Consider the following 27884-nt stretch of genomic DNA (forward strand, 5'->3'; position numbering starts at 1 on the left):
TTTTTTTTTTTCAGCTCTGATTTGATTCTGTTAGCTGAATATGGACATGTGCCGATATATACCAATACACAGATATCGATACCACAGGTCTTTTTTTCTCAGATATTATGATTATTATTATGATTATTATTATTGATTGCTTGTCAGTGGACACTAGCTGCCTTATGTTCTGTGTAGGTCGACTATCAAATGATGAAATTAAACCAAACTCAGATCCTGAAGCCGGTGCAGGATGCAGCCTTGTTCTCCTGCTGCTCCTGCTCCCATAACAAAACTAACCTGCTGATCTCCCGCTCCTGTTTCACGGCTGCTCTGCCCACAACACACAACTAGTTGGAAAATTTGTATACCTCTTTTTTCAGGGCGCGTATTAGTTTGTGTTGCTTTTCTGCTGAAACGCTGTGGTCATTGTTATGGTTATAACGTGTGGACCTGCAGGTGATCTTTGTCTCCCGTGGTCCAGCACAAGCTTCGTCTATTTCGTTTAATTTCTAATTATGTGCCACAACATTTTGGATATGGGCTTGAAATTGCATTATTACATATTTATAATTCATAACAACATCAGACTATGGACTCCTGGACTCCATGTCTGATACCGGTATAAATTTGTCTTATCTCGATATCAACGATATAGCAGATTTAGAGATATTACGATATAGCACACCCCACCATGCAGCCGACAGCGCTCTCTCTCTGGTAAAAGGGTTATAAGAGACGACGTATTTATCTCGCGAGATTTTGCCTTTGGGTGGAAAAAAAAGAGAGTAGCCAAGTTCAACGTGCACCACAATATTCTGTAGTTTAGATTTATTAGTATCCTTATATCTTCCTGTGCGCTGTTATGACTGTAACCTGGTCAGGAATACATCTGTGAAGTTTATTTCTCTGAAGAGCAATATTCTTATTTGTCTGTAAATATGACCCTTTTAATGTTTATTGATCTGTTTATGTTTGAATGAATATTGGTGGTTTGATTGGGCCCTTTATACAGAATGTATAGGCATTTCATTCTTGCTTCACAGTAGTTTAGGCCCCATAATGCTGATTTATTTGTTATTCCAGGCCGATGGCAATACTGACTGTTGAACCAGGCCAATAAATAACAGGTGGAACACAGTGCAGCTCAGAGACGAAATGACGTCTCCTCATCTTCATTCCTGTGTCCTGACCGACACACCGTCCAGTTTTCTGCCTAAATCTGACTGAGCTGGCCCTCCCCTTTTACCTCAGTAACAGTTTGTGGTACCTTAAATGCCTCACGTCGACAGAGTACTGGAAAAAGCAAAGTTGAGCTGGGTAAAATTGGGTAAAAACACTAAAATAAGGTTGAAAATTAACTAGAATTAAAATGATCAAATGCTACAGTGCAGTGTAATTTTGAGGGAAATAATGTAGTTACTGTTTTTTTCTTCCGACTTTAATTTAAAAAAAATATTGTGATATTATTTTAAGGCTATGTCTCCCATCCCTGGTCCCGACTCAAGGGGAATTTTTTAACCGTGATGCAAAACCACCCGGACAATGACTAAAGTGACCTCAATTACATCACTTCCTTTCCTGTCACATGACCACATCTGCATTGTGCTGGTAATGAGGGCCGAGGAACTCACCCAGCCAACAACATCCTGTGGCTTCTTGGCCCTGTCATACTCTGCCGTAAGATGGAGCGATACAGCTAATTGGTCGGTAAATATTTTAAATCCGGGCGGTTTTTAATCTCGGCGTTTCATCAGGTGGGAGTGACACAGATGAATGAGATCAACAGTCACAACACGGCGCGACAGGCAGTCAGAACAAAGCCAACCTTTCTATTTCTGACCGGGTTGTTGGCCGTCCAAAACACTTCCACAATCCTTTCCCTCCATTCAGGAATGATTGCACCCCAGATATCAAACAAAGCTTGAGTAATCAGTTTTTATGTGACACCATGATGCAGTAAAGCTACATTAAAGGACCGTTTTTCTAATCTTGAGGTTTCCCCCCACTCGAGCACATCAGAGTCTGTTATCTCAGGCCTTCAAAGTTCTTCTTTAACCTCTCTCCCCCGCCTTCGTCGACAGCTCCCTTTCATAATTGAAGGGGATTTAATAAGTGAAATCAATAATGAATCGTGGTTTTCACCCAGTCAGTCGATTTTTTGAAATGAGCAGGTGGCCCCGGCCTCCTGTACACGCTGCACCGATCCACCGGGGCGTAAAAGTAAACGAAAGGAAGCTTTGAACATTTTATTGAACCTTAAATGTAGAAACTTTTTTCAGACGCAGAGTGTCTTGTGTCTGCTTTTATGTTGATTCATTTTGTTTGTATTTAGAATCTTTTGAGGTGAGTTTTTTTTTTCTTCCTTTTAGCCCCTCAGGGGGTTGCATGATAGAGCCGGCTTGTTTACAACACCTGTACTAGTATGTGTTTCCGCTCTACTTTTTGCTCATCATTCATATGTGAAAATAAAAACACCTTAACTAAGCAACCAGCTTCATTCAGTCCCATGTGATGAAGTGACTTGGAATGGGGAAAATAATCACAGCATCATAGCGTTGCGGTGCTTGCTTGACCACTTTTTTTTACTAAAAATACTGATTTTTTTTTTTTTTCTTTTTCCCACATTGACATGGTCGTCTGTTCGTTTCCACAGTTTTGAAGAAGTGCTGCATGTTAGTTCCACCTTTGGGAAAATTACCCCGCCAGGCTGCGAGTCACATGAACAGGATGACACAACGGCAGTCACGTGTTCGTGTTCAGGAAGCGTTTTGAGGAATGGCCGCGCGGGAAAGAGCAATCTGCCAAGCGCCTCCTGTGCTAAGAGCAGATGTGTTTAGGAGGCAAAACAGAGCTCATGCCGTTTGTGAGGAGCGCCATGCAAAAATGAAATCTGTCGACAACACCACTAACCTCCGATATCATGTTACCGTGGTCTGTGTCAGCACGCCTCATCAGACATGATTTATTTATGTGTGTATGTTATGAGAAATGATTTATCATGTCCAAACAGAGAAAGCATTCACTGAGCGCTTCAACGTGGATTTATATTTTTTTTGCCGCAGGTCTTTTATTTTGATGTTCTGTTTTCTGATATTGTTCAAACGACGGCGTCGGATATTATGTGGATATTATGGGTTTGCCCTGAATCCATAATATCTGCCACCACAGATCCTGGCTGTGAATGCAATAACTCAAAAACCATTTGTTCAAATCTCAAAAGTTTCTGTGTGAATTTATGTCCCCCTAGAGGAATATGATCCCGTGACCTTTCCTCTATTCCATTTTCTTTTGACTAAAATCTAGATCTTACTTGTTCATACTACTCCATTTGGTTGAAAATGAATAAAAGGGAAGAAACACACCAAGTCTTTCACATTGGTGGGACAGAATCAAGATGCATTGATAATCATCAGCAATCATAATGGCAGGCGTCATAATACACCTTTTTCCACAGCAGCCATTTGGACATGAATAGCTGAGTAAACACAGGTATTACTAATGACTTTAATTAGGTTTCTGTTCCAGTTATTCCTAGCGGAGTCAAGGGCCTCGGTGTTGTGCTGCTGGCTCACTGAAAAGGCTCCGCTGCACTTAAATGGAGTTTTAATTAATATCATCAGTAACACCTGTGTTTACCCTGCTGTTTCATGTCAAAATGGCTCCTCTAAAAAAACAGGACGGTCTGTTGTAATTAAATCTCCAGGAGCCTAATTAATGACGCCGCCGTTTCCTCGCCTCTGCAGGTCCGGACTGCTCCGTCCGAGTGCCCGCCAACTCCTCTTTCTGGACCCGGGAGGAGTACGCCGAGTTCGGGCTGGCCAGGGCGTCCCACAAGGCCGTGGTGGACCAGGGCGTCATGTGGGTGATCGGGGGCTACGTCTTCAACGCCTCCGACTACCACATGGTCAAAGCGTAAGTAAAAACCAGAAATAAAACCATGAAATTAGTGGATCGGTTGGTGCCTTTTACCCTGAACTCCACCTGGAGAAAAACACACACATTCCATAGCTCATTTTTTGGCGTTCATGGAGCCACCGTCTTATGACTCAAAGGCTATATGCGAGGTCTTCAAATGAGTAAAGGAACATTCCACCCACATGAAACCTGTTTTTCCTCTTGCGTTTGTTACCACGAGGTAGTATCAGACGTTAGTTTTGCTCTGTATCTACGTGTCACTGTTGAAGTTGTTTCTCTGCACAATCAGCTTGATACAAAACCGATACGGCCACCTAGAGGTGAACACGACGAGATGCAACACAATGAAATGCCTTTAATCGAGGGCATTTCCATTTGTTGGTATTAGTATTATGCCGTGTGTACTCAGCATCTGATTATCACAGCTTTTGTTGGCTTTGTCAATGATTAGAGCTCATAGTGGCCTGATAGCGAGATAAGCACCTTCTATTTAAACACACAAGAGCTGCAGCAGGCTGTGTAGAAACACACACACACACACACACACACACACACACACACACACACACACCACATAGCCGCTCTGCGATTTTGATTTAACACCAAAAGATGGGGCCAAGAGAAGCAACAGGTCTAACGCTGAGTCTGTGGACGGAGCGATGACAGAAAGTTTGGATTTCACTCTTTTGTCGCGACTGTACTTGACACCAGGTTGTCGCTAGGGAACATGGGAAAATTTTAGGGGCAAGAGACACTCTCCGAATGCAGCCTCGCTTTCCAATATGGATGATAAGATCGGTTTATTTTTTAAATAAAAATCACATGCTTATGCAGCTTTAACCGTTTTGTTAAGATTGCATAAGAAAGTGCATGCCCTCGATGGAGATATTACAATATTACATAAATGCAATTAAAGATGCCTGAACATAATCAAAAGGACAAGCTCACTAGAGGAACCGGCTGGTGTCAGATTTAGTTCAAAAAGGTTCATCATGTCTCCTTTTTCACATTAGAGTTACTGTTCCTTTTTTTAGACAAAAATTAAGGAAACATGTCAAGTTAAAAAAAAAATAAACATCTACTACCTTAAATTTGGTCTGGAAAAAAGGAACAGTAACTCTCATGGTGTCTGACTTTTGTAAGATTTATTCTATCTCGGCTATAATGTTTTACACTTTATTTACTTTGACATATAAAATGATAAAACACCGAAGGGAGAGCATCATCATCATCACCGTTTCATCATTTTATTTATTTAAAACCTCACACATTAGTGGTACCAAGGTACATACAATAAATGAAGAGACAATTAACATCAAAAAGCAGGAATACATGGCTCTATCAACTAAAAACAAGGTCATATTGAGATTGCTAAAATGTAAAGGTGTAGAAAATGACGTAAAATAAATAGATGAATAAAACAATGAGAATTAGAACAGCTTAAATAATTCAAAGCAACGGCAGTAACGACGCACGTGAGATAAGAAAATCACCAAGTGAAAGCCGTCCTTCATCAAGGTCACCATGTCTCTCTCTCTGTCTGTCTCTCTCTCTCTGTCTCTCTCTCTCTCTGCAGATTCAACCTCAGTGCCAAGAGCTGGCTGCCCCTCGACCCGTCTGTCAACACCGTCACTCCGCGCTACGGCCACTCGCTGGCTCTGCACGAGGTGAGTACAGACGAGGGAGCCGGTCAGGTGGGAAGGGGTCGGCGCGGGACGGACGGCGGACGGGAGCGACTGATCCATCAACAGAAAATCAATTGCTCGTGACTCTGATACTCAGTTAAACATTTTAGTCATTCATCAAGTCAAATATTTGCTGATCACGGCTTCACTGACACCATGAAGACGCTGGGATTGTTTTTCTTTCCTCACTTCATGTTATTATAAAAGTAATACCTCAGGACTTAATACTTTTTTTTTTGTTTTTTTTGGGCGCTGCTGAGGCTCAGAAAGCAATTTGAGGACATCACTATGCAGCTTTGCAAATTTCCCACAAGCATCTATCATTATTTTTGACACTTACAGATAGGCCCGGGCGATATCAATCGATACTGAATCAATACTGTGATATGAAACTAGCTATCGCCTGGGGTTTCAGGTATTGTAATATTGTGATACGGCATAAGTGATGTCTTTTTTTAGTTTTAAAGGCTGTATTAGAGTGAAGAAATGCAACTTTCTTCAACTTGTTAGACTGTTACAGCTGATATATTATTTGTCTCTTCCTGCTTGGTCATCACATCCACATTACTAATGATTGTTTACAAAAAAAAAAAAAAAAAATCCATATTGCCCACCCCCTAATTACAAACTAAATGATCAATCAGTTAATCAAATGTGTCGATAGGTTAACTGACAGTCAGTATAAGTGCTAGTTGCAGCTTGAGGGTATTTACTGTAAACATTTCATATATCACACTACAGATCTATTTTATTTCTCAACCACAGTGTAATATGAGCATTGATAAATTGCAAGCTCGCTGCTCTGTAACTTATGATTTAGATGGTATCTGTTGGCTGTCTGAAACTATTACATAAATATCTCCTTTTTTTTTTGATATGCTGCAGTGCTAAATGAAGCAGTTTCTTCCCAAGCAAAAAAAAAAAAAAAAAAAAAAAAAAAAGGCTGTGCCGAGTCGCTGATGGAATAATAAATTAGCAAATGGAAGATGCGGGAGCACACCAGAGGAAAACACAATCTGTCTGCTGTGTGCTTTGAGGAAACTCGGCGAGACCTGAGTTTGTTTTGCAGCGTGTTTGTAAAACACAAAATGCTCCATTGTGCGGCCGTGTCTCGTTAGACAGTGTGGGCTGAGCATCCAGACTGCATCCAACTGAAAGAAAATGGCTCAAAGCAGTGTTTTATATGACAGAGATGTAATTGATGGATAGCTCACCCATTTTGAAAATTTTCGTAATATTTTTATATCACTTTAGTCACCCTCTAAATGGTTTGAAAGGTGCTCAGGACACTGTACTCGATGTTTTTGCTCGACTGGATACGGGCTGGATGGTCCCATTGAAAACTATTAGCCTCCTCACATTGGAGAGATTAAATATCGCCCTGGTTAGCTTTCTGTAAAAATAGCCACCCAAATCCACTTAACAACAGTTTTGCCATTGTGAGTGTCCTAAAACATGAAGTCGATGTGATTCCTATGCGCACAAGTATGATATTTTCCTGCGTACGAATCAGCGATCTGTGTCCCGGCGTGTCACGCTGGCTCAAGTTAACAGAATATAAAGTCTGCAAAATGGAAATACGAGATTTGAAACATGCATAAATACTGTTTTAAACCATTTTATTTGTATTTGATCTTCGAATTTAATCTCCAGCATCTGTCTGTGTGTCAAAACGTATCCAATGTGAGCCCTCACCTTGTTGGATTGGATTTGACCTCTGCCTTAACATACCACTCAGAGGTTAATATGAGATGTTTCAAATTGGGTGAACTATTCCTTTTAAGCACTGGGTTGACAGTTACCTTTGCTCACGTAGGATCAAATCCCAGCAGAAGCTTCATTTCTGGGTCTCCCCTACTCTCTGTCGCTATCAGCTTTCCTGCTGATGTGATGCTGAGGGGGAAAGACTGCCCACTCTGCGATATAAAACGCTGACAAGGATCCGACCAGAACCTTCACTGCCATGTTCCTGCCTCTCTGTTTCTCTCAACTTTTTTTTTTTTTTTTTTACTGTCTGAATGAAGGGAAAATACTATATGAAATCGACCTCTCCTTCCCCATGAAAAAGAAAGTGCAAACTAGTGTACTGCTAGAGTTATTACATGCATGTCAGTGTTTTCGGTGACTATCCGGCATGCAGATAACACGTCTAATCTATCAGCAACAAATTTCTCATGTTGCCTCTTGTTAGATCACAATCGTGGAAATTGAACTGCACAGTTGCTTCTGACCTGTAAATGCACAATGTATTGATGAAATGGAAAACCAAGATGACATGGCTGCCATATTCAAGTGCGTATCTCATCAGATAGTCACCCAAATGTTCTTAAAACACAGGAAATGCGAAACATGTTGCCACTGACTGAACTACAGCTGCCGTGCTGATAAGAACAAGAACACAAATAGCAGCTCCCAGAGAGTTTCCCTTTATGAGCCATTAGCATTAATTCATTACAAACATCAAGTGCATTGAATCAGGAGAACTTCATTTTATTTTTATCTTCAAATACTGGAAAAAGACAAAGAAATTGTGCAGGCTGAAGGCGGCGCAGACCGTCTGACTGCCTTCAGCCCTTTCAGAAGGAGGATTGCTGCGCAGAAAACTGATTGGGAGAAACTGAATAAGATTAAACTCCGTTGGTGCTGTCTGCTCGTCTTTGGAGGAGACAGTCAGGCCTTGTTATTATGCAGAAGTCAAGGGCACTGGGAAGGTTACTGGTGCTCGGTGGTTGAGACATCACTTTGGCAGAGTCTCCGCTGTTTTTGATGTGTTCGAGACTCTCCCTCAACTCGCAGGCGCAAGGGTTAACAGATTGATCCTAATTCATTCCCAGTAGGATCACTTCAGCTAATCTGCTACTGAGTGTACCGGGTTTCTTCTTAATATCGAGTTGCACTGTCGTTTGGACGCTCCATGTCTATTGTCTCGAGGCTTTAAACAAATCTCTCTGAGCCACCTCATGCCTTTCATTACTGAGGTGGGCTTAACAGGTGAAATCACTAAGGGATTATAACTTTCAGCAGGATTGACATGGTCTCTTTTCATGGAAATATTGGAAATGTTTATAGTGTATAATGTATGTGTTATATGTTATACTCTGCAACATTTGAATGTAATTAAATCAACATTGCCTTTTGTGGATTGAGATTTCTGAGAGTCTTCTGAGGACGAGGATGCTCTCAGATGTAGAAGTAATGGGTTTTTGATCTAAAAAACACAGCAATTCTTTGACGTTTTATTGTTAATTAGGTGAATATTATGGCATGGAAAATTAGCTATCAAGTTGAAAAAAGTAATTTTTCATCTCACTGACTCTAAGTGCACTCTTAGCCCCTCAGCAAATTCTGTTTTTGTGTCATCTAAATCACTCGATGTGTTTCATTTTGGAGTGGAACTGCCGATTTCTGACTCCTCCGTCTCTCCTGTTTTTATTCCAGGGGAAGATCTACATGTATGGGGGGAAGATTGACTCCACGGGGAACGTGTCCAGCCAGCTGTGGGTCTTCCACATCCAGAACCAGACCTGGGTGCAGCTGAACCCGCGGCCCAAGGAGCAGTACGCCGTGGTGGGACACTCGGCCCACATCGTGCCTCCCATCCAGGAGGGGGCCAGTCCCATCATGCTGGTTCTGTTCGGGCACTGTCCTCTATACGGTTACATCAGCCAGGTGCAGGAGTACAACATCGGTAAGTTGTCGGTGCTACGTCACCAAACGCTCCCAGGTTCGATCTCGGCAGCCTCCACGTGTCCCATTAATTGTTTTGCCTAGCTCTTCTCTTGTCCTAAATCGCTCTGGATAGACGAGAGAAATGTCTGCGTCGTTAAAACAGGAAATACATCAAGCACCGAGCCATCGCTGGTGTGTTTTGGCTCGTGCTGGTAAGTTCCTCCACTCCACCAGCCACTTTGGCAGGCAACCAAACGCCATTTAGAGGCCTTGCTCTATTCTCAAAGCCAATCTGGCTCAGGAACCGGAATGAATTTGCCCATCAGTGTAGCCAACGGACAAGAGTTCATTTCCCACTCAGATCTCCATTTGCTCTCAATGGTGATAAAGTAGCAAATGAAAAAGTAATTTGGTGATCACAATCTGCTAAATAACCGTTACATGAACTCAGAGTGCCTGATGCTGTTTTCATACTTGCGGTGCATACCAGGGATTTACAGGAAAGACTTGTGACAGCTTGAAAAGGTGATTAAACCCTTTCATTGTCAACAAATGGAAAAGTAGGTAAAATTAATTAAGTTATGGCTACCGTCTGCCGAATCCCAGATAAATATTAAGTGACTCCTCCACAATAATAAAATAAAATAAAATAAAAGTTTTTTTGGATCGATATATCGGCAAACCAGTGGTGCGGGCTGATATAAAAAAGCATTATCACAATTAGTCCAGTATTATCTTTATTGCTGATATTTGGCTCGGTAGGAATAGGCATTGGTGTGACCCTTCTTTTCTAGCAGTCTGTCGCTTAATGCAAGTATAAATTGTGTATTTTTGAGGGACATTTTTACATTCATTTTCCAGCTCTCTTTATCTTTAAAGAAAGTTCCCACATTATGGAAAGAATCCATTGTTGTCCCTGTGGCTAAGGTCCCATTGCCAAAAACGCTGAATGATTATCGACCAGTGGCACTTACTTCTTTAGTAATGAAAGGATTTGAACGAATCATGAAGCAGAGCATTTTGTCGATGACACAAAGTGTTATTGACCCTCTCCAATTCGGTTATCAACAGCGTAAAGGCGTGGAGGATGCCACAGCAACTTTGCTAAATCTCGTTGTTCGAATGAATGAAGACTCCTGCTTATTTATGTTTTGTTGATTTCTCGTCAGCTTTTAACTGGATGCAGCCTTATATTTTAGCTAACAGGCTCTCTGAAATACCTGGCTTTGACTTTGGCACTATATGTTGGCTGGTCATCTTCCAATGTCAATAGCACTCTGTCTGATGCCATGAAATGCTCCACAGGCTCACCCCAAGGGTGTGTCTTGTCGCCTTTACTTTTTGTGCTGTACACAAATGATTGTCAGAGCACAGATGATTCAAGGTTCATCGTAAAGTTCGCAGATGATTCGGTTATTGTCAGCCTCTTGCAGGACCATGAAGGGGGGCACGGCTCTGTTATGGACAATTTTATTGAATGGTGCAATAATTCATGCTTACAACTAAACGTCAGTAAAACTAAAGAAATGCTGATTGATTTTCAAAAGAATCCACCTGTCCCAAAACCCACTTTCATTATTGGTACAGCTGTGGAGATTGTAAGCCAGTACAAGTATTTGGGCACCATCTTGGATGATAAACTGACTTTTGAGGCCAACACTGACTATATCTGTAGAAAAGCCAATCAGAGACTGTTCTTTTTAAGGAAGCTGAGGGATTTTTATGTGGACAGATCGCTTTTAAAAATGTTTTATTCATCTTTTATTGAGTCGATCTTAACTTTTGCAGTGATTTGCTGGTACGGGAACCTTAGCATCACTAATAAAAATCAGCTGGGAAGTATTGTTAAACTTTGCCAAAAAATCACTGGCACTAGCTTGCAGCAGCTTGACAATGTTTATCAAGCAAGAGCCATTCAGAGGGCAAAGGTCAACTTGGCAGACCCACATCACCCTCTTTATGCTGAGTTTTGACTTTTGCCGTCGGGAAAGAGGTATACCTTCCCTAAGAGGGCTAAATCAAACAGGTACCTCAGATCATTTGTTCCCTCAGCTGTAGGGTTTCTGAGTGGGAGTTTTTAAGTGGGAAGATACTGGCTATCAAAAACACATGAATGCATCCTTTCTTGCTTTACATATCTATGTCTTGACTTGGTAGCTGAGTTTGTTTTCTGTGATAACTTGAAGCTAACTCCCAGCCTCTGAGCCTAAGATGTTAACGCGGCCCTCTTCTGTGCAGCTAAAAACACGTGGAGCGCCGTGGCAACAGACGGCGCGCTGGTGCAGGGCGGCTACGGCCACAGCAGCGTGTTCGACCCCGGCACCAGGGCCATCTACATCCACGGAGGCTACAAGGCCTTCAGCGCCAACAAGTACGGCCTGGCCGGGGATCTGTACAAGTTTGACGTGGACAAGAGCAAATGGTGAGTTTGCTTGTTTTAATCTGCAAAATCAGGATCATGCAGTTTGTTCAAGAGCAATTCATTTTCCTCAGTGGCTTTGCTGCAGAGACACACTGACAACAGTAAAACAACACATTCTGCTGCACATTACACACACTGAACGATGATTATACATCATGTTGGAAAGTTTAGGTGACACACTAAAAGACTATGTAAGTGTGGAAAATGAATGTTGCTCATTTACATACATGACTAAGCATTTCATCTAATGGCAGGCTCACTGATGCTTCACATATTGTCATTTGCTGTAGTGACGAATAATCTGCGGTGAGAATATAGTGACCTATAGGGACACCAATGTAATAATCTTTAATTTCATTTTACAGTATTGAGGTGAGAAATATGTAGGAAAAGTGCCAGGTGCACTAGTAAGATATGGCTTTGAACACTTCCATTATTATCCTAGATTATTGCTATCATACGTTTTTTTTTTTTTACAAATAATGACCGTCCTATAAGCTTCACATTATGCGTCTGGTTTGATCTTTATCTTGGTTGATATTCTCGGCACACACGCAGCCTCGTCTCGGCTCGTACCAGCTGGCCTCCAGTTGGTTGTTTTCATCAAACTTCATCGGTCACGCTCGGCTAACCCTCTGACATTAGAGGAAAAGTAGAGTTTGTGTTACATCCACTTGTCGCTGCGCTTCCACTGTGCCCGGCGTACCTGCGGAAACCTTCCCAGCAGATGTCAAGTCTCAATTATTTACAGTGCGCTTTAACCAAAGTGTTTTTTTTACGGTGCATCAGAGGGTAAATACAAATACAATCCAGGGAATGACTAGAATCACACTTTTGAATGCATAAAGTCAATGCTTTGTGTGAGTGTGTGTGTCTCTATCATCTCTCTATTGTGTTGTATTTTCTTGGTTTTAAAGCCACAATATTCAAAACTGCAGAGGTGTGATCTAAGTGAGGATCGATTGAACTCCACTGACACATGGAATAAGTACGAATTAATAGCCCAAGTCGCTAATAAATTGTGATTAATCCATATTGTTGTCAGTTGATTGTGATTTAAATTATTGTAGTCTTAGAGGCCACATTACAGTCTCATTCTTTTGACACTGTCTGTTTTGTTTTACTGTCTCTTATCTTTCAAATACTCATATTATCCTGCACTGAAACCAATACTGTGCAGCACCATATTGCAAAGTAAGGGCTTTTCAAACTGTTTATTCTCAAAAAGCCATGGGCCCCCTTTTATCAAGAAGGGACCCATATATCAAGAGCTAGTTTGGTCTGTGTTCAGTATTAAATGCTTGTGAAAGGCTGCAAAAAGTTGAAAATATTTCTTTGTAATTTATCAAGGCTTTTTGGCAAGTTTTTTTTTCCTGGATTTTTTTTTCTAATTTTCTTGCTAATTTTCTTTCGTTTTGCTATTTTTTTCCCCTCTTCATTTGTTCTCTTTCTCTCTTTTTTTTGTTCCACTAATGTTCTGGTAATTTTTTTGCTCGATTCCTAATTGCCCTTTCTCCCTTGATTTAAAAAAAAAAAAAAAAAAAAAAGATAAAATGATCACTCATACTTTCTCTGCATTTTTACAGTTTCTAATGAATTAAATCAAAGTGAAATTCAACCATTCCTCATTTTGCTGAGGAGCCCCTGAAGGTCCACTGGTGGTCCCTGGGCCCCACTTTGAAAACCCCCATCTTACTCCATTATCAAATTAGTCTGCATATTAAATAAAAAAAAAGGGTAAAAACAACAAAGACTTTGTACCAGCTCTTTGGTTACCAAAAAAGGTTGTGGCAGCGACGTGTGAGAGTTCTCTGCACAGTTGGAGCTCGTCTGTGACAAACAGGACCGCTTGGCAGAAACTTGTGTTGTTCATTGTGTGTGTGTGTGTGTGTGTGTGTGTGTGTGTTTGTGTGTTTGTGCAGGACTATTCTGAGAGACAGCGGCTTCTTCCGCTACCTCCACACGGCGGTGATAGTGAGCGGGACCATGCTGGTGTTTGGAGGGAACACACACAACGACACCTCCATGAGCCACGGGGCCAAGTGCTTCTCCTCAGACTTCATGGCCTACGACCTGGGTCAGTACCCCGCGCAGCTCCGTGTTTACGCCTCTGCAGGCTGACGCGGAGAAGGCTTCTGTTGAGTGTGCATGATTTTTCTTCTTTCCAGCCCTGCCCTGCTTCACATTCACACAGTCTCACACACACACACTCACACCTGGGAGCTGCCCGGTGTGACCACACTCTCTTATTGTGGGCCACTGAGCGGCTCACTGGAGTGACTGTGGGTCAAATATCCCGGTCGGGGGCACCTCCCCCGCCTGGAAACGGCTGGTCTGGGGATTCAACCCAGCAACCGCTTGGCCTTAAATTCATCTCTTACGTGCTGTGTTCTGGTTATAGCAGCCGCCTGAAGCCGTGTTTGATTACCATGACCGGCATCAAAAGTCACGTTGAAGAGGAGAGTTGTTGCTCCTCGGTCCTGCAGCTGCCACCCGGCTGCCCGCGGGCCCTGGGATTTCTGGAAAGTCATTGAATGTTGAATTGAAACTGAAATTCCCCGTCCAAAAGTTGTGGAATAGTAAGTCACGGAATATCATGTAATCGCGCCAGCATCAACAAAAACAGAAAACAACACGGCAAATGGTTATGCATCAGACATAGTATTTGCATTGTGTTAGTGTTTTATATTCACTTCTGTCACAGAACGAAAGAGAAAAATAATAATAATAAACTTTGCCAAGATCTGTGAAACTGAAGGAAGAAAACCTGATGTTAAGTTTCATGGAAAGTCATTTGCAATAGATTGGAAACCACTCTCAATTAACCGATTAATCATTTCGTCTATCAAATGTCATAAATAATAATAATAATAAAGGCCGATGAGAACTCTGTCTTAAAATTGGACACTTAGCCAGAAAACACAGCTTTCATTTTATAGGCCTGATAATTAAAGAAAAACCAAGCAAAACCAAACAAATTTGAGCTGGTGTTACTTCAGTACAGCTGTTCAGCAGAGGAGGGCAGTTTTTATATGGAAACTGCGAGAGCAAGAAACCGTATGAATGTGAAGCAGCCGAGAAATGGCATGTCTGCTCAGTCAACTATTTCTGGGTAAAAAATGGGGTTTTCTGTCTTCCTCGATGTCATTAAATGCACTGATGTTGCTTGCTAATCAAAAAGTGCAGCCGAAAATTCTCTGATATGTCCAAACAGTTAGTTAGAGCGGCTTTGTCAGAATCCATAGCGGCATTCTCATTTTGCCAGTCGCAGGCAAACATTGTTGTAAATTGAGTCTGCCTTCTTCTGCCGCGCTGTCATAAGCTGCTCATTAACGGGAGGCTTCAGTCTGTCTCGATGATATGGAGTATTCCCAGAAGGCCGCGAAGTAGCCCCGGGGACGTTCTGTTTTTCCGCGTCATTACGGGATGATTGACAAGCAGCAAAATTACCATCTCCGGGGGTCAAGAGCCCCCCGTGCGGCTGGCTTTGTTCGCGAGAATTTGCGCGGCTGGAACTGAAACGTCGCCACCAAAACGCCGGCTCATCTGCGACGCCGTTGAGAGAAGAACGGATGATCGACTGCAGTGATGCGTGTACATGGATCACGTTATTCTCAGCACCGTGTCCCATTTAAACATTTGCTATAGCACATGCTACTGAGTGGTATAATGAGAGTAACTCTTCTCAAATTGGCTATGGTGGAAAGATCTATTGTTTGAGTGTTTTTTCCCCCGAGAGCTTAGGTTTGAGTTGAACTGGATGAATTCAAGAGGGGTTTTTTTTGTTTTTTTTTTACTTCTGCTCTAACCCCTATACCACCCTGCCACTCCCTGTCCTCCGTCCCACTGTAATTGGACAGAAAACTCTAGCGGACTGTTCCCCCCGCCCCACCCCTGAACAGCTGCAGGGACAGCAGCATAGCAGCAACTCTGTAATTGTCTGGTAATTATGGTCGAGATGGGCCGTACTCTGAGGACTAATTGCCCCTCCTTAACAAGCTGAACTCAATTAGAGCGTTGGATTTAGGGGGTGTCCGCTGTCCTGACATTGGCGAACGCTGTGGCAATAAATCCCCGCTCTGCTCTGCTGAGCGAAAGGTGCCGCCCCGCCTGCGCTACCGGTCACGGACACCAGAGGGCACTGTCTACCTGCGAATGTGCACCCGCTCACAGGCGTCAATCCTCTCCTGTGGGGAAACCATGATGACTTGCACTGCATTGTACAGGATGAAGGTGATGTACTGCAGTCACAGTGTTGTGTTACAGCATCTTTGACTTTCAGGCATCACACACCTAATCGAATCTTTTTTTTTTTTTTTTTTTTTTATGTGTGTGTGCGTGTGTGTCAAGGTGCTGACTTGACTGCATAAAATAGGAGTTTCAATTAACCAAAAACAAAAAAAAAAAACTAGAGCACTCAGTTGCCATGTCATTCATTTTTCTTATCCATTTATTTCTCTTCAGGATCACAGCAGGACTGGAGCCTGTCCCAGCATGCACTGGGTAGAAGGCGGGGAAGCACCTGGGACAGGCCGCCAGTCAATCACAGTCCAGCTAGACAGATAATCCCTCATGCTCAGGCTCATACCTCCAGGCTGGTCTCCAGTCCGCCTGACCTAAAAAGCCTCCTCCAGTGACCTCATGAACTATGTCACCTCCAGCTCGGAAGTCAGAGAAACACTTTCCCCTGCTTGGGAAATGTCCAAAAGAGCAGGTGGTCAGATTGGAAATTCCAGTGTTGGATGGTGAAAGACTGTCGGCCGACCTGATACAGTGTGCAGTGTGTCTTTACCAGCGGCACTGCAGTAATTGATGATCCTTTTAAAAAAAAAAAAAAAAACTGCATTTCTGTAGCGCTCCTCTAGTCTACTGACCACTGAAAATGCTTTATGTCTGCCTCACATTCAATCAATCAATCAAATTCTTTATTTAACCAGATAAGCATCATTGAGATTTAAAACCTCTTTTTCAAGAGCGATCTGGCCAAGCAAGGCAGCAAACACAAAGTTACGACATTAAAAAACATTCCAACAGGCAGAAAACATAGCATTCACAACAAAGTTCAAATTATAGGCAAAAATTTCAGACACAATTGCATTGTCCAAGAGTACTGGTTTCATAGTCTTTTAGAATATTTTTAAATTCTCTTAGCGTGACTAGGCCTGGCAATTTGAGGTCCTTTTGTAGCTCATTCCAGGTAGATGGACCAGCATAACTAAAAGCTCTTTTACCTAATTCGGTTCGCACCCTGGGAACAACACACTGCCAGTTAGCGTGCCAAGCTGCCCATCAGCAGCGGTTTTGGGGGGGTTCAGTGTCTTGCTCAAGGACACTTGGACAGGCACTCTGGAGGAGCCGGGGATCAAAGCATGAGAGCGAACCTCCCCGAGCCGCGCCGCCTCTCAAACCCATTTAGATCGCAAGTTGGGGAAGCCGGCTCACACCGCTCCGACTTCCCAGCGCAACCGAACGCAGCTTTAGAGGGTGATGAATGATTATCTCGAGCGATCATAATGAGTTTCACATGTGCAGCAGGTTAATCAGGGCTTAAATCGCTTGTTCCAGCTGTGTGTAATTAGTTGTTAGGTAAACCAGTGATTAATTTTCGAGGCTTGTTTGAAATCACTGGAAGGACTGCGGCTACACCTGTGGCACAGGTGAGACAGTCATACATGCTGAAATGTTAGTTGGACTCTTTTAAGAAAGAAAGTATAATGTTAAAGGAGGAAGAAAAGAACCGAAACCTTTTTTTAAAATGTGCTGCAGCCGTCCGTAACTGCAATATTGGAGTGCAATTACCAATTTGTTTATTTCCGTATCCATATGAGATGCCAATGCTGGTGCACATTTTCGTATAGGATGCCTCGTCGCTCCTGCAGCACTTAGGGTTTCGGTGTCGTTTCGTGAAGGGTGGAGGGTGAAAGCTGTGAAAGGTCTCGTTAACAGCTCATCATGTGTCAGCTGAATTTGTCGTCGCTAAAGAAGAAGAAGAAATATGATTTATGGTGTGGAAGCAGGGCAAGAGTTTGACCTCTGTGCATCTTTTTTTTCCTTTTTTTATTTTTTGGTCTACCCAGCGTGTGACGAGTGGACAGTGCTGCCCAGACCAGACCTCCACCATGATGTCAACCGCTTCGGGCACTCTGCAGTCTTCAGTGACAGGTAATAATTTATAGGGCACTTACCTAACAGCAGAGTTGGTGCAGTGTTTGCCAAAAAAAAAAAAAGGCAGAAAAGTATGGGGAAAAACGAATCCAAATGGAAAACTGGTGAAGAATACTAAATGAAATAAAATAAAAAAATAACCAAAGATGAAAATGTGGTCAAAAAACAAAATCATTACAGAAAGGCAACTATACAAAAATCTGTTTTAAGACAAAAACTGGCCTGGCCTTCACTTTATTATTATTATTATTATTATTATTGTGATTTTACACAGGTTCACGGGTAGGGCATGGCAGTCTCACAGTGGGCCGTCTTTGTTAGAAAAATTATGTAATCATGGTATTAAAAGATGCTCTGGATAAAAGCCTCCGTGAAATGGCATACATTACAGCGAGGAAGCATATGACTGTACTTTTTCTTAGTATGGATGTATACTGAATTTTCTGGGATGTGTTTTTTTTTTTCCTCTGAGGTCAAGTTTCATATTATTGGAGATTTGAACTCTGAGGTTTCTCTCTCAAATGCGAGATTATATTTTCCCTGCATCGTTTCCTGTGTTTTTACGCTCACGCTCTCTGTGCGCTGGGAACACGCCTGTAGAAACCATCTGCAAACCACAAACACTCAGCAGGAAGTCGATTGGAAATAAATGATGAGGTGCTTCCCAAACGCAGATCTCCACCGTTTGTGAGGGGAAATGACTCCTAATCTTACAAAATGTTTGTTCTGAAGAGAGCGTGGCGCGTTATTGGGCATTATTAAAGTTATGTGTTACATTAAACCCTCTCCTGGCAGAAGACTCTTGAGAACAGAACTCAAGTATTGACTCAGGAATTTGAGAATTTGAGCAAAATTTTCTCCGGCTTGTTGGATTTTGGTATTAAACCCTTTGGATTTTGGACAGTATACGTTTATGAAAGACACTTCACACTTTCCAGTTTCACAATTTCACTCTTAACGTAGTTCAGAATGTCTGCAATTTAAAACTACAGGCCATAGCACACAATAACGTCACATCATAGTGGCTAAAACTATTATCCCAGTATACTAAATAGGTTCATTTTGCCTGCAAATTTAACTTAGGTTTATTTTTTTTCTTCTAAACAGGCTGAAGTTTTTGTGTCGAAACTGTCAAGGTATGACACAAAAACCTTAAGCCTGCTTAGAAGAAAAAAAATAAACGTATTATCCCAGCAATTCTGATAAAGATATTGTGATTTACAGTTTGTGTTTATAATGATTTTCAGGAACAAAGTGATTTTACTCCTCTTTTGTCCTCTTTGACAGCTGACCTTGTAAATTAAATGGTTTGAGGCTGGCAGAGTGCAAACATGCCATTCCACTATTTGCTTTAGAAAAAACTGGATTTTTGATCTATGATCATGAACAAAAAAAAAACTCTGCAGTTATTGACAGAATCATGATCCTGATGTTTGTATACATGGTCTGTGCGAGCCACTGAATAGTGAAAAATTTCCCATTATTGACCCGGAGCACAGTTGACCCGAAGTGTAATTAAAACTATAACATATATATATTATGTAGCAGCATGGAGAAAAAGGCACTGAGGGCAAGGATGAACTAACAGAGACATGAGACTGAGAGCTTTGCCACTGCACCTCCACCTATGGAAAATACATAAATATGAAAAAAAAAAAAAGACTTCTCAGTGCATTCACACACAACTTTTCAGTAGCAGGCTGTGATATGAATAGTTTCTGATCGCGATAGTGCTGCGACCAGAGGGGATGAGTCATGTCGGGTACGAGTCCGGTAAGCATTTTGTTTTCTGCCAACAGAGGAAGACACGGCGAGCCGATTCACGGGCCCTGTGTGGAGTCAGTCCTCCCTCGTGAAGTTTGTTTAATTGTTGGTTCCTTCATTCCTCGGCGTCAGAATAGCTCGCCCTCCGTTACAATAAAATGAGTTTGTCTTCATGACCCTGACGCTGAGAGGTATTGACAGCTGACACAGTACGAGGACAGCAGGAGCTTATATAAGGCATTGTGACTGAGGACAGCAGGCGATGTGCGCACGCTGCATTGTGTTGTGTTCGCTCTATTGTGCTCGTCCATGTATTCATCCACCCACTCGGTAAGCGACAGGATGCGTTCGGGTGCACCTCAACAGTCGGAGAGGACAGCGCAAAGCGGAACGTGCAAACCCGCTCGTCTCTCCGCCCTTCCGCTCATTCTTGGTTCGCACCATCGCCGAGAGCTCGGTCTCTCTCTCTCTGCGTTCGCCCTTCAGCTGTCTCAGGCGTCCTTTGCCTCCCGTCGGTGATGACTCACTGTTTTTAAATGCGGAGAGCAAGAGCATCATGGGTAGCGACCGGCCGCACGTGGACCTTTCAAGATGCCCGCCTTCTCCCTTTTCCTCTTCGCCTTTGCCTTCCCCCCGGGGCGCCTCCTCCTGATCCCCGCGCTCAGCAAGACGTCCAGAGCGAGCAGTTTTGAAGTGAGCTCCCTCTGATCTGAGGGGGGTTTTGATCACATTGGTGCAAATTGTCCATCCTCCCTGCCCTAAACACCGCCATGAGCACACACACACACACACACACACACTCTCTCTCTCTAATCCCAGCAGCAGCACAAAGGCCGGTGGAGGAAGATGTTCAGAGATGCCCCAGACCTGCCTTTATACACACACACACACACACGCACGCGCACACACACGCATGCGCACACCCAGCAGGGGGGCTGTCAGGTCCATCCACACAGGAAGGAAGCACTTGTAGGGGATTTAATGGACCTGTGAGGGGGGTTGGAGCCCACAGGAGGGTAAGATGCTCTGACTAAGCTTCTCTTCACTCTCACCGTGCAAAAGAGGCAACATCGCTCTGCAAAAATCGACTTGTCTCACTTCCCGTTTTTTCATGTATCCCGTTCCCTCTTTCTCACCTTGTTCTCCCGTCTCGCTTCTGTTACCTCGTAGCTGCTCTGCCAGATCGGGTTTGCAAAGCTCTTCGGTTTAACATCTCTTCCCCACTCTCTCTCTCTCTTCCCTCTTGTTGTTGCAGTGTGATGTATGTGTTCGGCGGCTTCAACAGCCTGCTGCTGAGCGACGTGCTGATGTACACCTCGCCCAGCTGCTCCGCCTTCTCCACCCCGGCGTCGTGCAGCCAGGCCTGGCCGGGGATCCGCTGCCTCTGGAACAGCACGCTCGGCTCCTGCCTGCCCTGGGAGAGCAGCCCCGGCGTGCAGGAGCAGCAGCAGCTCCTGGCCTCCTGTAACGCCAGATCATGTAGGTGACACTCCCGCCCCGCCCCCACAGCCGCCTGCAACTGCACACCGTCGCTCTCCGGCGGCGTCAAAATCCGTTACCGCTGCTCATCTGCTGTTTGAATGCCAAAGGTCGTCCTCGTCGCAGTATTTTCTAGAGCTGTAGTCAACCAAAGAAAAACTTGGTCGACTAAAGTCCTGAAATTTTGACCAAAAGTTGACTAATTGGGGGGCATCGGAAATACAAAAAAAAGTTATTATTTTTAGATTAATTAACTGGACAGTAGCCTACCTGGTAGCCTTGTCTGCCTAAATGAATTATAAATAAACATAAACAACTAGTATTTGCAGTATATTAAATCGTTTTTCAATCAATCAATCAATCAATCAATCATACTTTATTTGTCCCACAAGGGAAAATTTGGTTTAAGTTTGACCTAATTATTTTGCACTGAATGACACACTGGAGTCGCTCGGCTCTGACAGCGTTGCATCACGTGCACCTACTCAATATCATAGCCTATGATTTCTGAAAATAGTACTATGTCAAGCTGCCATCGTCGCGGGTGTGTGCGCCTGCAGTTATAAAACGATTATTAGACTAAAACTTTGAAATATGCCAATTCTGATATGTTTATACTCAAAACTGACGGAACAACCTAACGCAGACATGTTAGCTTACCGTTTTAGGTGATATGCCATGTTGGTGGTTGAGCTGTGATACGCAAACTGTTGTTTGCAAAGTTTGCATTTTTTCCATCTATTTCGGTAAAATGCTGCCACACCGACGATGTCTTTGACATGGTAGAGGACTAAATGTTCATTAAACGTTCTTAATTAAGCAAATATTCAGAAAACCAGGCCTAATTTTTTCTTCTACTCAGAATGTACCGGCCTACCTGTCTGTCTCCAGTGGGTTGGGCTAATCCAAAATTGTGAAAACAAGGGGGGTGTTCTGAAGACAGACTGTTATCTGTGAAACCGTTTGTTCTGAAAACACCCCCATTAGCACTTAGTGCTTTACTCCTGATCAAATTAACACGGCAAATAATCGACCAATCAGATTTTGGTCGACCAGGAACGTATCGACCAATAAATCGACCCGTCGACTGACAGACTACAGCCCTAGTATTTTCCCAGGTTTTTATGCAGCTCTCATCTGCATTCACTGCACTGTGATGTTTCCAAAAAGGTAGCACATGCACATCCAAAAACTAGGCCAGGTGCTTGTAATTAGGCCATAAATCCAAAATAAATAAATAAATAAAGGCAGACAGGTCCATACAGCAGAAAGATGCTCAGCAGTGTTTGTGACGTCTTCGTGTTCGTTAGACATTCATGAGGTCAAAATGTTGCTGCTGCTGCTGGAAATAAACTCCAAGGAGCTTCATTCTGCTACCAGATTGAAAATGGCAACAGTGTGTCAGTAGGGTGTGTGTGTGTGTGTGTGTGTGTGTGTGTGTGTATGTGCACGTGTGTCTTCCAAATTCTGCGTAATGCCTCAAGGTCACACAGATTCCAGTAGGTAAGCTATTATTTGATACCACACACACTTTCTGTGTATATTGCCACTGTTACACCATTGTTATATCAGCACCATTTTTTTTTTTTTTTTTTATAATGGAGCTATTTATTTCAAATTCTGAGCTAAACGTGTCAGGGCCATGGAATTTCTGGAAAAATCATGTCATTTTCAAAAGTCAGTTCAGGGAATCAGGGAATTTGATAAATTACCGAGAACAAATCACGTGATGCTGCTGGATTTTGTCAACCTCAATTTAAAGAAGCAGGAACTAGTTAGTCACCAAATGTGATAATTATCTTCCTTTGTGTTCATGTCTCACCTTGGCTGTATCCTAAAAAACAGCATTAAATGCATATTAATGTTTTGTCCAAACAGCACGAGACAGGATCATGAACTTTAATACGGCCTTTGAATCTGAAGTGTCTAAAATTTCGGTCAAGGACAATAAAAAGTCATGATTTGTTTATATAGGTTATTATTTTATATTGTACTTAGACTGTTTATGCTTTTTCAGTGAGGCTCAGAGGCAGCAAGCAACAGAGCAAGAACAACATGACTCGTGTGTGCAGCAGAACACATGGATGGTATATAAATATGTGCTATGTATCAACACCGTTAGACGTCAGCGCCACCGCTGTTGTGTCTCATTATTGTGCACCTAAAATATACAGAATTTTCTCACCATTTTTCTCACTAAAAGGAATCTATATAACATGCTGCAACAAGTGAAAACAGAAGGTCTGCATTCAATATTGAGTGTTTAAATCGCACACACGGTGTATTAACTGTGGAGGGTGAGACTGTAAAAGCATGGATTTTTGTTTGTCCTCTTTTTTTTATTTTCCTTCAATTACAAGAAAAGATATCCAACAGTATTCGTTCGTTTCAGTGTATAAGTATACCCTACACCTACCCCAATCCATCACCCCATACATACCCACATAAACGACAAAAAGAACAAAAAAAAACAAAAGAGACAATAATTAAATAAATAAAATACAAAAAGAAAATGAAACAATACAATCACAGTCATCGAAAATCCAAAAATGCAATTGCAATACACAGACAGTGACCAATCAGATACTTTCAGAAGTCATGTCTTTCAATTTGAGCGAACAACGGATACCAGAGGTCATGGAACAACTGACCCACATTATGCCTTTCAAGAGTTACTTTTTCCAAAGGAAGAAATTGTGCTATGTGGTCCAAGAACATACTCAATGTTGGTAAACGTTCATTTTTCCATAAAAGAAGAAGACGGCACAGAGGAGGCATCTGTGGCTACAGGACTGCATCGCTTTATTTTGTCAAAATTAAGACACGGTTTGTCCCAGTTCTCAACAATCAGTGTCCTGTCTAGAGGTCTGGGCATGTACGGAGAGGTGTGTGTGTGTGTGTGTGTGTGTGTGTGTGTGTTGGGGAGGAGAGGAAGAGGTAATCATCAGCGACAGCGCGGCCGGGTCGAGAATTCTTTTCCGTCTGCCGTTTGCCATTTGTCACGGCTGCGGGAAAAATCCTCCGTTTCCCCAACACGGCCGCTCTCATTTCCTGGGGTCGGCATCTACAGAAGCAGTGGGAGATGAAAACTAGACCCCAGAATATCTTTCAGGCAAATTTAATACCGGCGAGGCCTCTGCTGTGTGTTGCTGTCTGGCAGATGTCCTGCCCCAGTTTCCCCCAGCAGAAACCTGGACTGAGGTGGAAATGAGACCCGGACTGACCCGCTGCCGGATGTCCAAGACATGATGAGCGGAGCGAATCAAAATCGCTTGTGAAACAGAATTTGTGTACGTTCCGCCTCAGCCATAGATATGCGAGATTCTGGCACATTATCAGGTCGGCGTTTCCGGAACGGCTAGTCGTTGTTGCTTTTCACACACCTGATTAATTTCTTGACCACTCATTCACATAGGTCATAAAAATGCTGGAGAAGAGAAGTTGCAGGAGTTATCCAGATGCAAAACAAAGCAGCAGAATGCAGATCAGTCTCTGCCTCTGCATGTGTTGTTTGTCGCTCTCTTATTTCCAAATCTGACCAATTTCACAGACCTTTTCCTCTGCAAAACCTTCAAAGTCCTCAGGAGGAGCAGCAGCAGCAGCAGATCCACGTCTGTCTTAAAATTCAGCCGATCACTTGCCGGCTGAGTCTGCTGCGATCGGTTTGCTGTACGCGGTGGACGGTAATCTCACAGCTCATGTTTCTAGCTTATCCAGGATTCCCGCAGATGTGGGCGCAACCGGGCACGCCGGCCGGTGGGCGAGGGGCTCGAGCGCGGTCCTGCGCCGGCTGAAAGCAATCAAAACAATGTCGGAACAGATGTAGTGAGGCGGCAACAAAGCGGAGCGCAAAGTAGCTGCTTTCTTTTGGAGGGACGGAGGAGAGAGACCAGCGTGAGAAGCAGGAGGGCCGAGACTTGTGGACGTGTCTCGTGATCCCGGTCGTGTCGGTGTCAGCGGGAATTTCACCACCAGCCTCCCGAGCAGGAAAATTGCAGGAGCAGAGTTTCCCTGATTAGACACACTGCTCCCGTTCACACTCAGCCTTATGCTCCATCCCCTTTTCCTCCAGGCGCTTCTTCCTACATTTCAGTTTCAGCCACTTATCAGGAATGAGTTACAATGAGTGCAGCAGCAGTGCAACAACACCTTTGATTATTTCGTCACCATAATTGCAAATAAACAATAGCAAAGAGTGTAGAGGTGAAAGTCCAAACCAAACAGAGAATCATCACGAGCGAGGGGGAGACAGTCTGTTTTCAGGGCGTCGCGCTGTCTTTCAAATCAAAGTCATCAGCGAAATTTGATTAAACAGCAAACATAAGTCACAAATTCACAGCTATAGTTGAGGTTTTTTTTTTTTTCAAGTGAGTGAACAACTGGCAATATTGACAACAGGACAAAAAGGAGTTGCTGAATTATTATTATTTTTTTTTTTTTCTCATTTTTGTTTATTGAGATTTTCCAGGGCATACATGTGCCAGTAGTTCAATTTCAAAGTGTACAGGCCCAAATCAGGACAGGTACATATACAAAAATATACATTTCTATTGCAGTTGCTGAAATCTAAGATGAACTCACTCCAGAACAGAGGGAAACTTTTTCATTCCGCCTCGCCACCGCCTCCTCCTCTGCTCGCCGCGACGCTCCACCTCTCTTATTATCCGTGTCTGCCGGCCTCTCAGCTCCAACAATATGTCGCCTCTGTCTGCTTCCACTGTGACGGTCTTATCTCGCCTCGGGGGTTGACAAGCCTAAACTGACGTAGTGGGCGGCGAGGCTGCCCTATTTAACGTTTTCCTTGGTAATGAGATTTCATATCAAAACAATTTATTTTTAAACTACCTTGTGAAGTTCGCTGGTCATGGGAAGAAATGAAAAAAATAAATAAATAAAAAAGAGAGAAGCTTAATGGATGTAAACAGAGAGCAGTGTGTTAGCATCAGTGCGCTAAAGGCTGAGAAACTTATTGACCCCAATTTTTTTTTTATTTATTTATTTTTTTACCGCACGTTTAACTCCTGCAAAAGCGTGGCGTGCTCTGTGAGGTTATCGCAACGTCTCACATTATCTCACCTTTTTTTTTTTTTTTTTTTTTTTCACTGTTGCTCGTACAGTATGCCCCCTCCTCCTCCTCCCCTCCCCGTTTGCTCTGCACACTCCAATTTCCATGGTGCGTGTGCTCCAGCGTGCTATAATGATGATAAAGTTGAGCGGAACTGAGCCCATTGATAATAATTCCTGGAGACCAGCGTTCCTTTGGTGCTATAAAAAAATCTTTTATTAAAATGTAATTTTAAAGCTGAATCTTTCCTCTTAAAAATCACAAAACGGTCTTAAATTCCAAACGGCAATAAAAAATCTTAAAATGTCTTTTACTTGACTTTTAATTTTACTTGCGGAAAGCCTGTGTGGTGCAGTGCGAGTGGCTGTGCAAGACATGCATGTGAAGGGTTTCACTCATGAGTGTTGCATCACTGATTCTTGGGAATTTGGATAAAACAGGTTTTAATTAAAAAAAAAAAAAAAGTGAGATAAATTACAAAATCTGAAGGTATATCATTATAGGCCAAGGTCTTGGCTGTTCAGCAATGTACCGGTGCAACCTCCTTATTTTGCATTTTTTTCATAAAATAGGCGTTTTTCCAGTTATTAGGCTACTTTGTTTTTGTCAACACCGTCACCGTAATGGTTTTTTTTTTATTTGAAAAACATATTTTTGTATTAAAAGAGACTATTACTTTAATAACTCAACAGCACCAAAGAGACATATTGTACATATATTCATTTAAAACCACTCAAGTCAATGGCTTCTTGCCTAACAACTTTATTTAACTATTTGGTACAAAAAATAACAATCCTGAGCACTGTTATAAGCATTTTTCAGACTTCAGTCATCACCGTCAGACAGAAAACCTGACGGTGGTGACAAAAACCTGCTCTTTCACATGATAAGCATGAGTTGTCCACATTAGCCAGCTTGTTTTCACCCTGTTGCTACCTGCATCAGACCTCTTCTTAAAAAGTATACATTTATTCCATAATCTAATTTAATATTTTTTATACAGAAGTGACGGTGTTGACAATTTATGGTTGTGACAGTAACAGTGTCCAAAAACATGAAGAGATTTAAGAGAAAATAGCAAACTTCCAGGAGCCTGAGCGGTCTTGAAGCATGCAGTAGAGCTGAAGGTTTGAAAAGGGCTCCTCAGGAATGTAATTGACCTTGTAGTTTTTTTATTATTATTTTTTAAATAAATATCTGACGGTGGTGACAAATATGTGGGACACATTTTGAGCAACCACAAAGTAATAGTAAATATTGTTCAAAACTCATGATTTGTAGTTTTTAATACATATTATGATGTACTCTTTCATGTGGTAAATATATTATTCAATGAAAACAAGCATTAAAAAGTGGTATTTTCAGTGATTTTTTTTTTTTTTTGCCTTTTTATGAGTTGTTTATCTGTCATTTTGGATCAGAATGCATCACATGTGTTTTGAATGTTTGCAGATGCTGATTCGGAGAGGTGCGAGCAGTACACGGACTGCTACAGCTGCACCGCCAACACCAACGGCTGCCAGTGGTGCTCGGTCCAGTGTGTTTCCCTGGGAAGCAACTGCACCTCCTCCTCGGTAAGAGAGCCGGCCCGGGCCTCCGAGCGGAGCAGGAAAAAAAAAAAGGGTCATCACGTCTTAACTGCACGTCAAATCTGTCAGCTTGATGTTTCCCTGGTCGTCAGGAAACACGATTTAAGAGTTTCTTTCAAATCGATACGAGCCTGCCTCTTATTTTGGAA

The 27884-nt window shown here is 42.6% G+C and overlaps 1 protein-coding gene across 1 annotated transcript in view; it reads left to right on the plus strand.

The window, feature by feature from the left end:
* atrn (attractin) overlaps nt 1-27884 on the plus strand; it is a 156547-nt gene that overhangs the window by 24434 nt on the left and 104229 nt on the right. The window contains exons 6-13 of the mRNA XM_030044786.1: nt 3726-3894; nt 5474-5564; nt 9021-9270; nt 11490-11673; nt 13596-13750; nt 17751-17835; nt 20858-21081; nt 27599-27720. Coding sequence (XP_029900646.1) covers nt 3726-3894; nt 5474-5564; nt 9021-9270; nt 11490-11673; nt 13596-13750; nt 17751-17835; nt 20858-21081; nt 27599-27720 — 1280 coding nt within the window. The remainder of the gene's footprint in view (nt 1-3725; nt 3895-5473; nt 5565-9020; nt 9271-11489; nt 11674-13595; nt 13751-17750; nt 17836-20857; nt 21082-27598; nt 27721-27884) is intronic.

Source organism: Myripristis murdjan, chromosome 22 (genome assembly GCF_902150065.1).
Source record: "Myripristis murdjan chromosome 22, fMyrMur1.1, whole genome shotgun sequence".
NCBI classification, from domain to species: domain Eukaryota; kingdom Metazoa; phylum Chordata; class Actinopteri; order Holocentriformes; family Holocentridae; genus Myripristis; species Myripristis murdjan.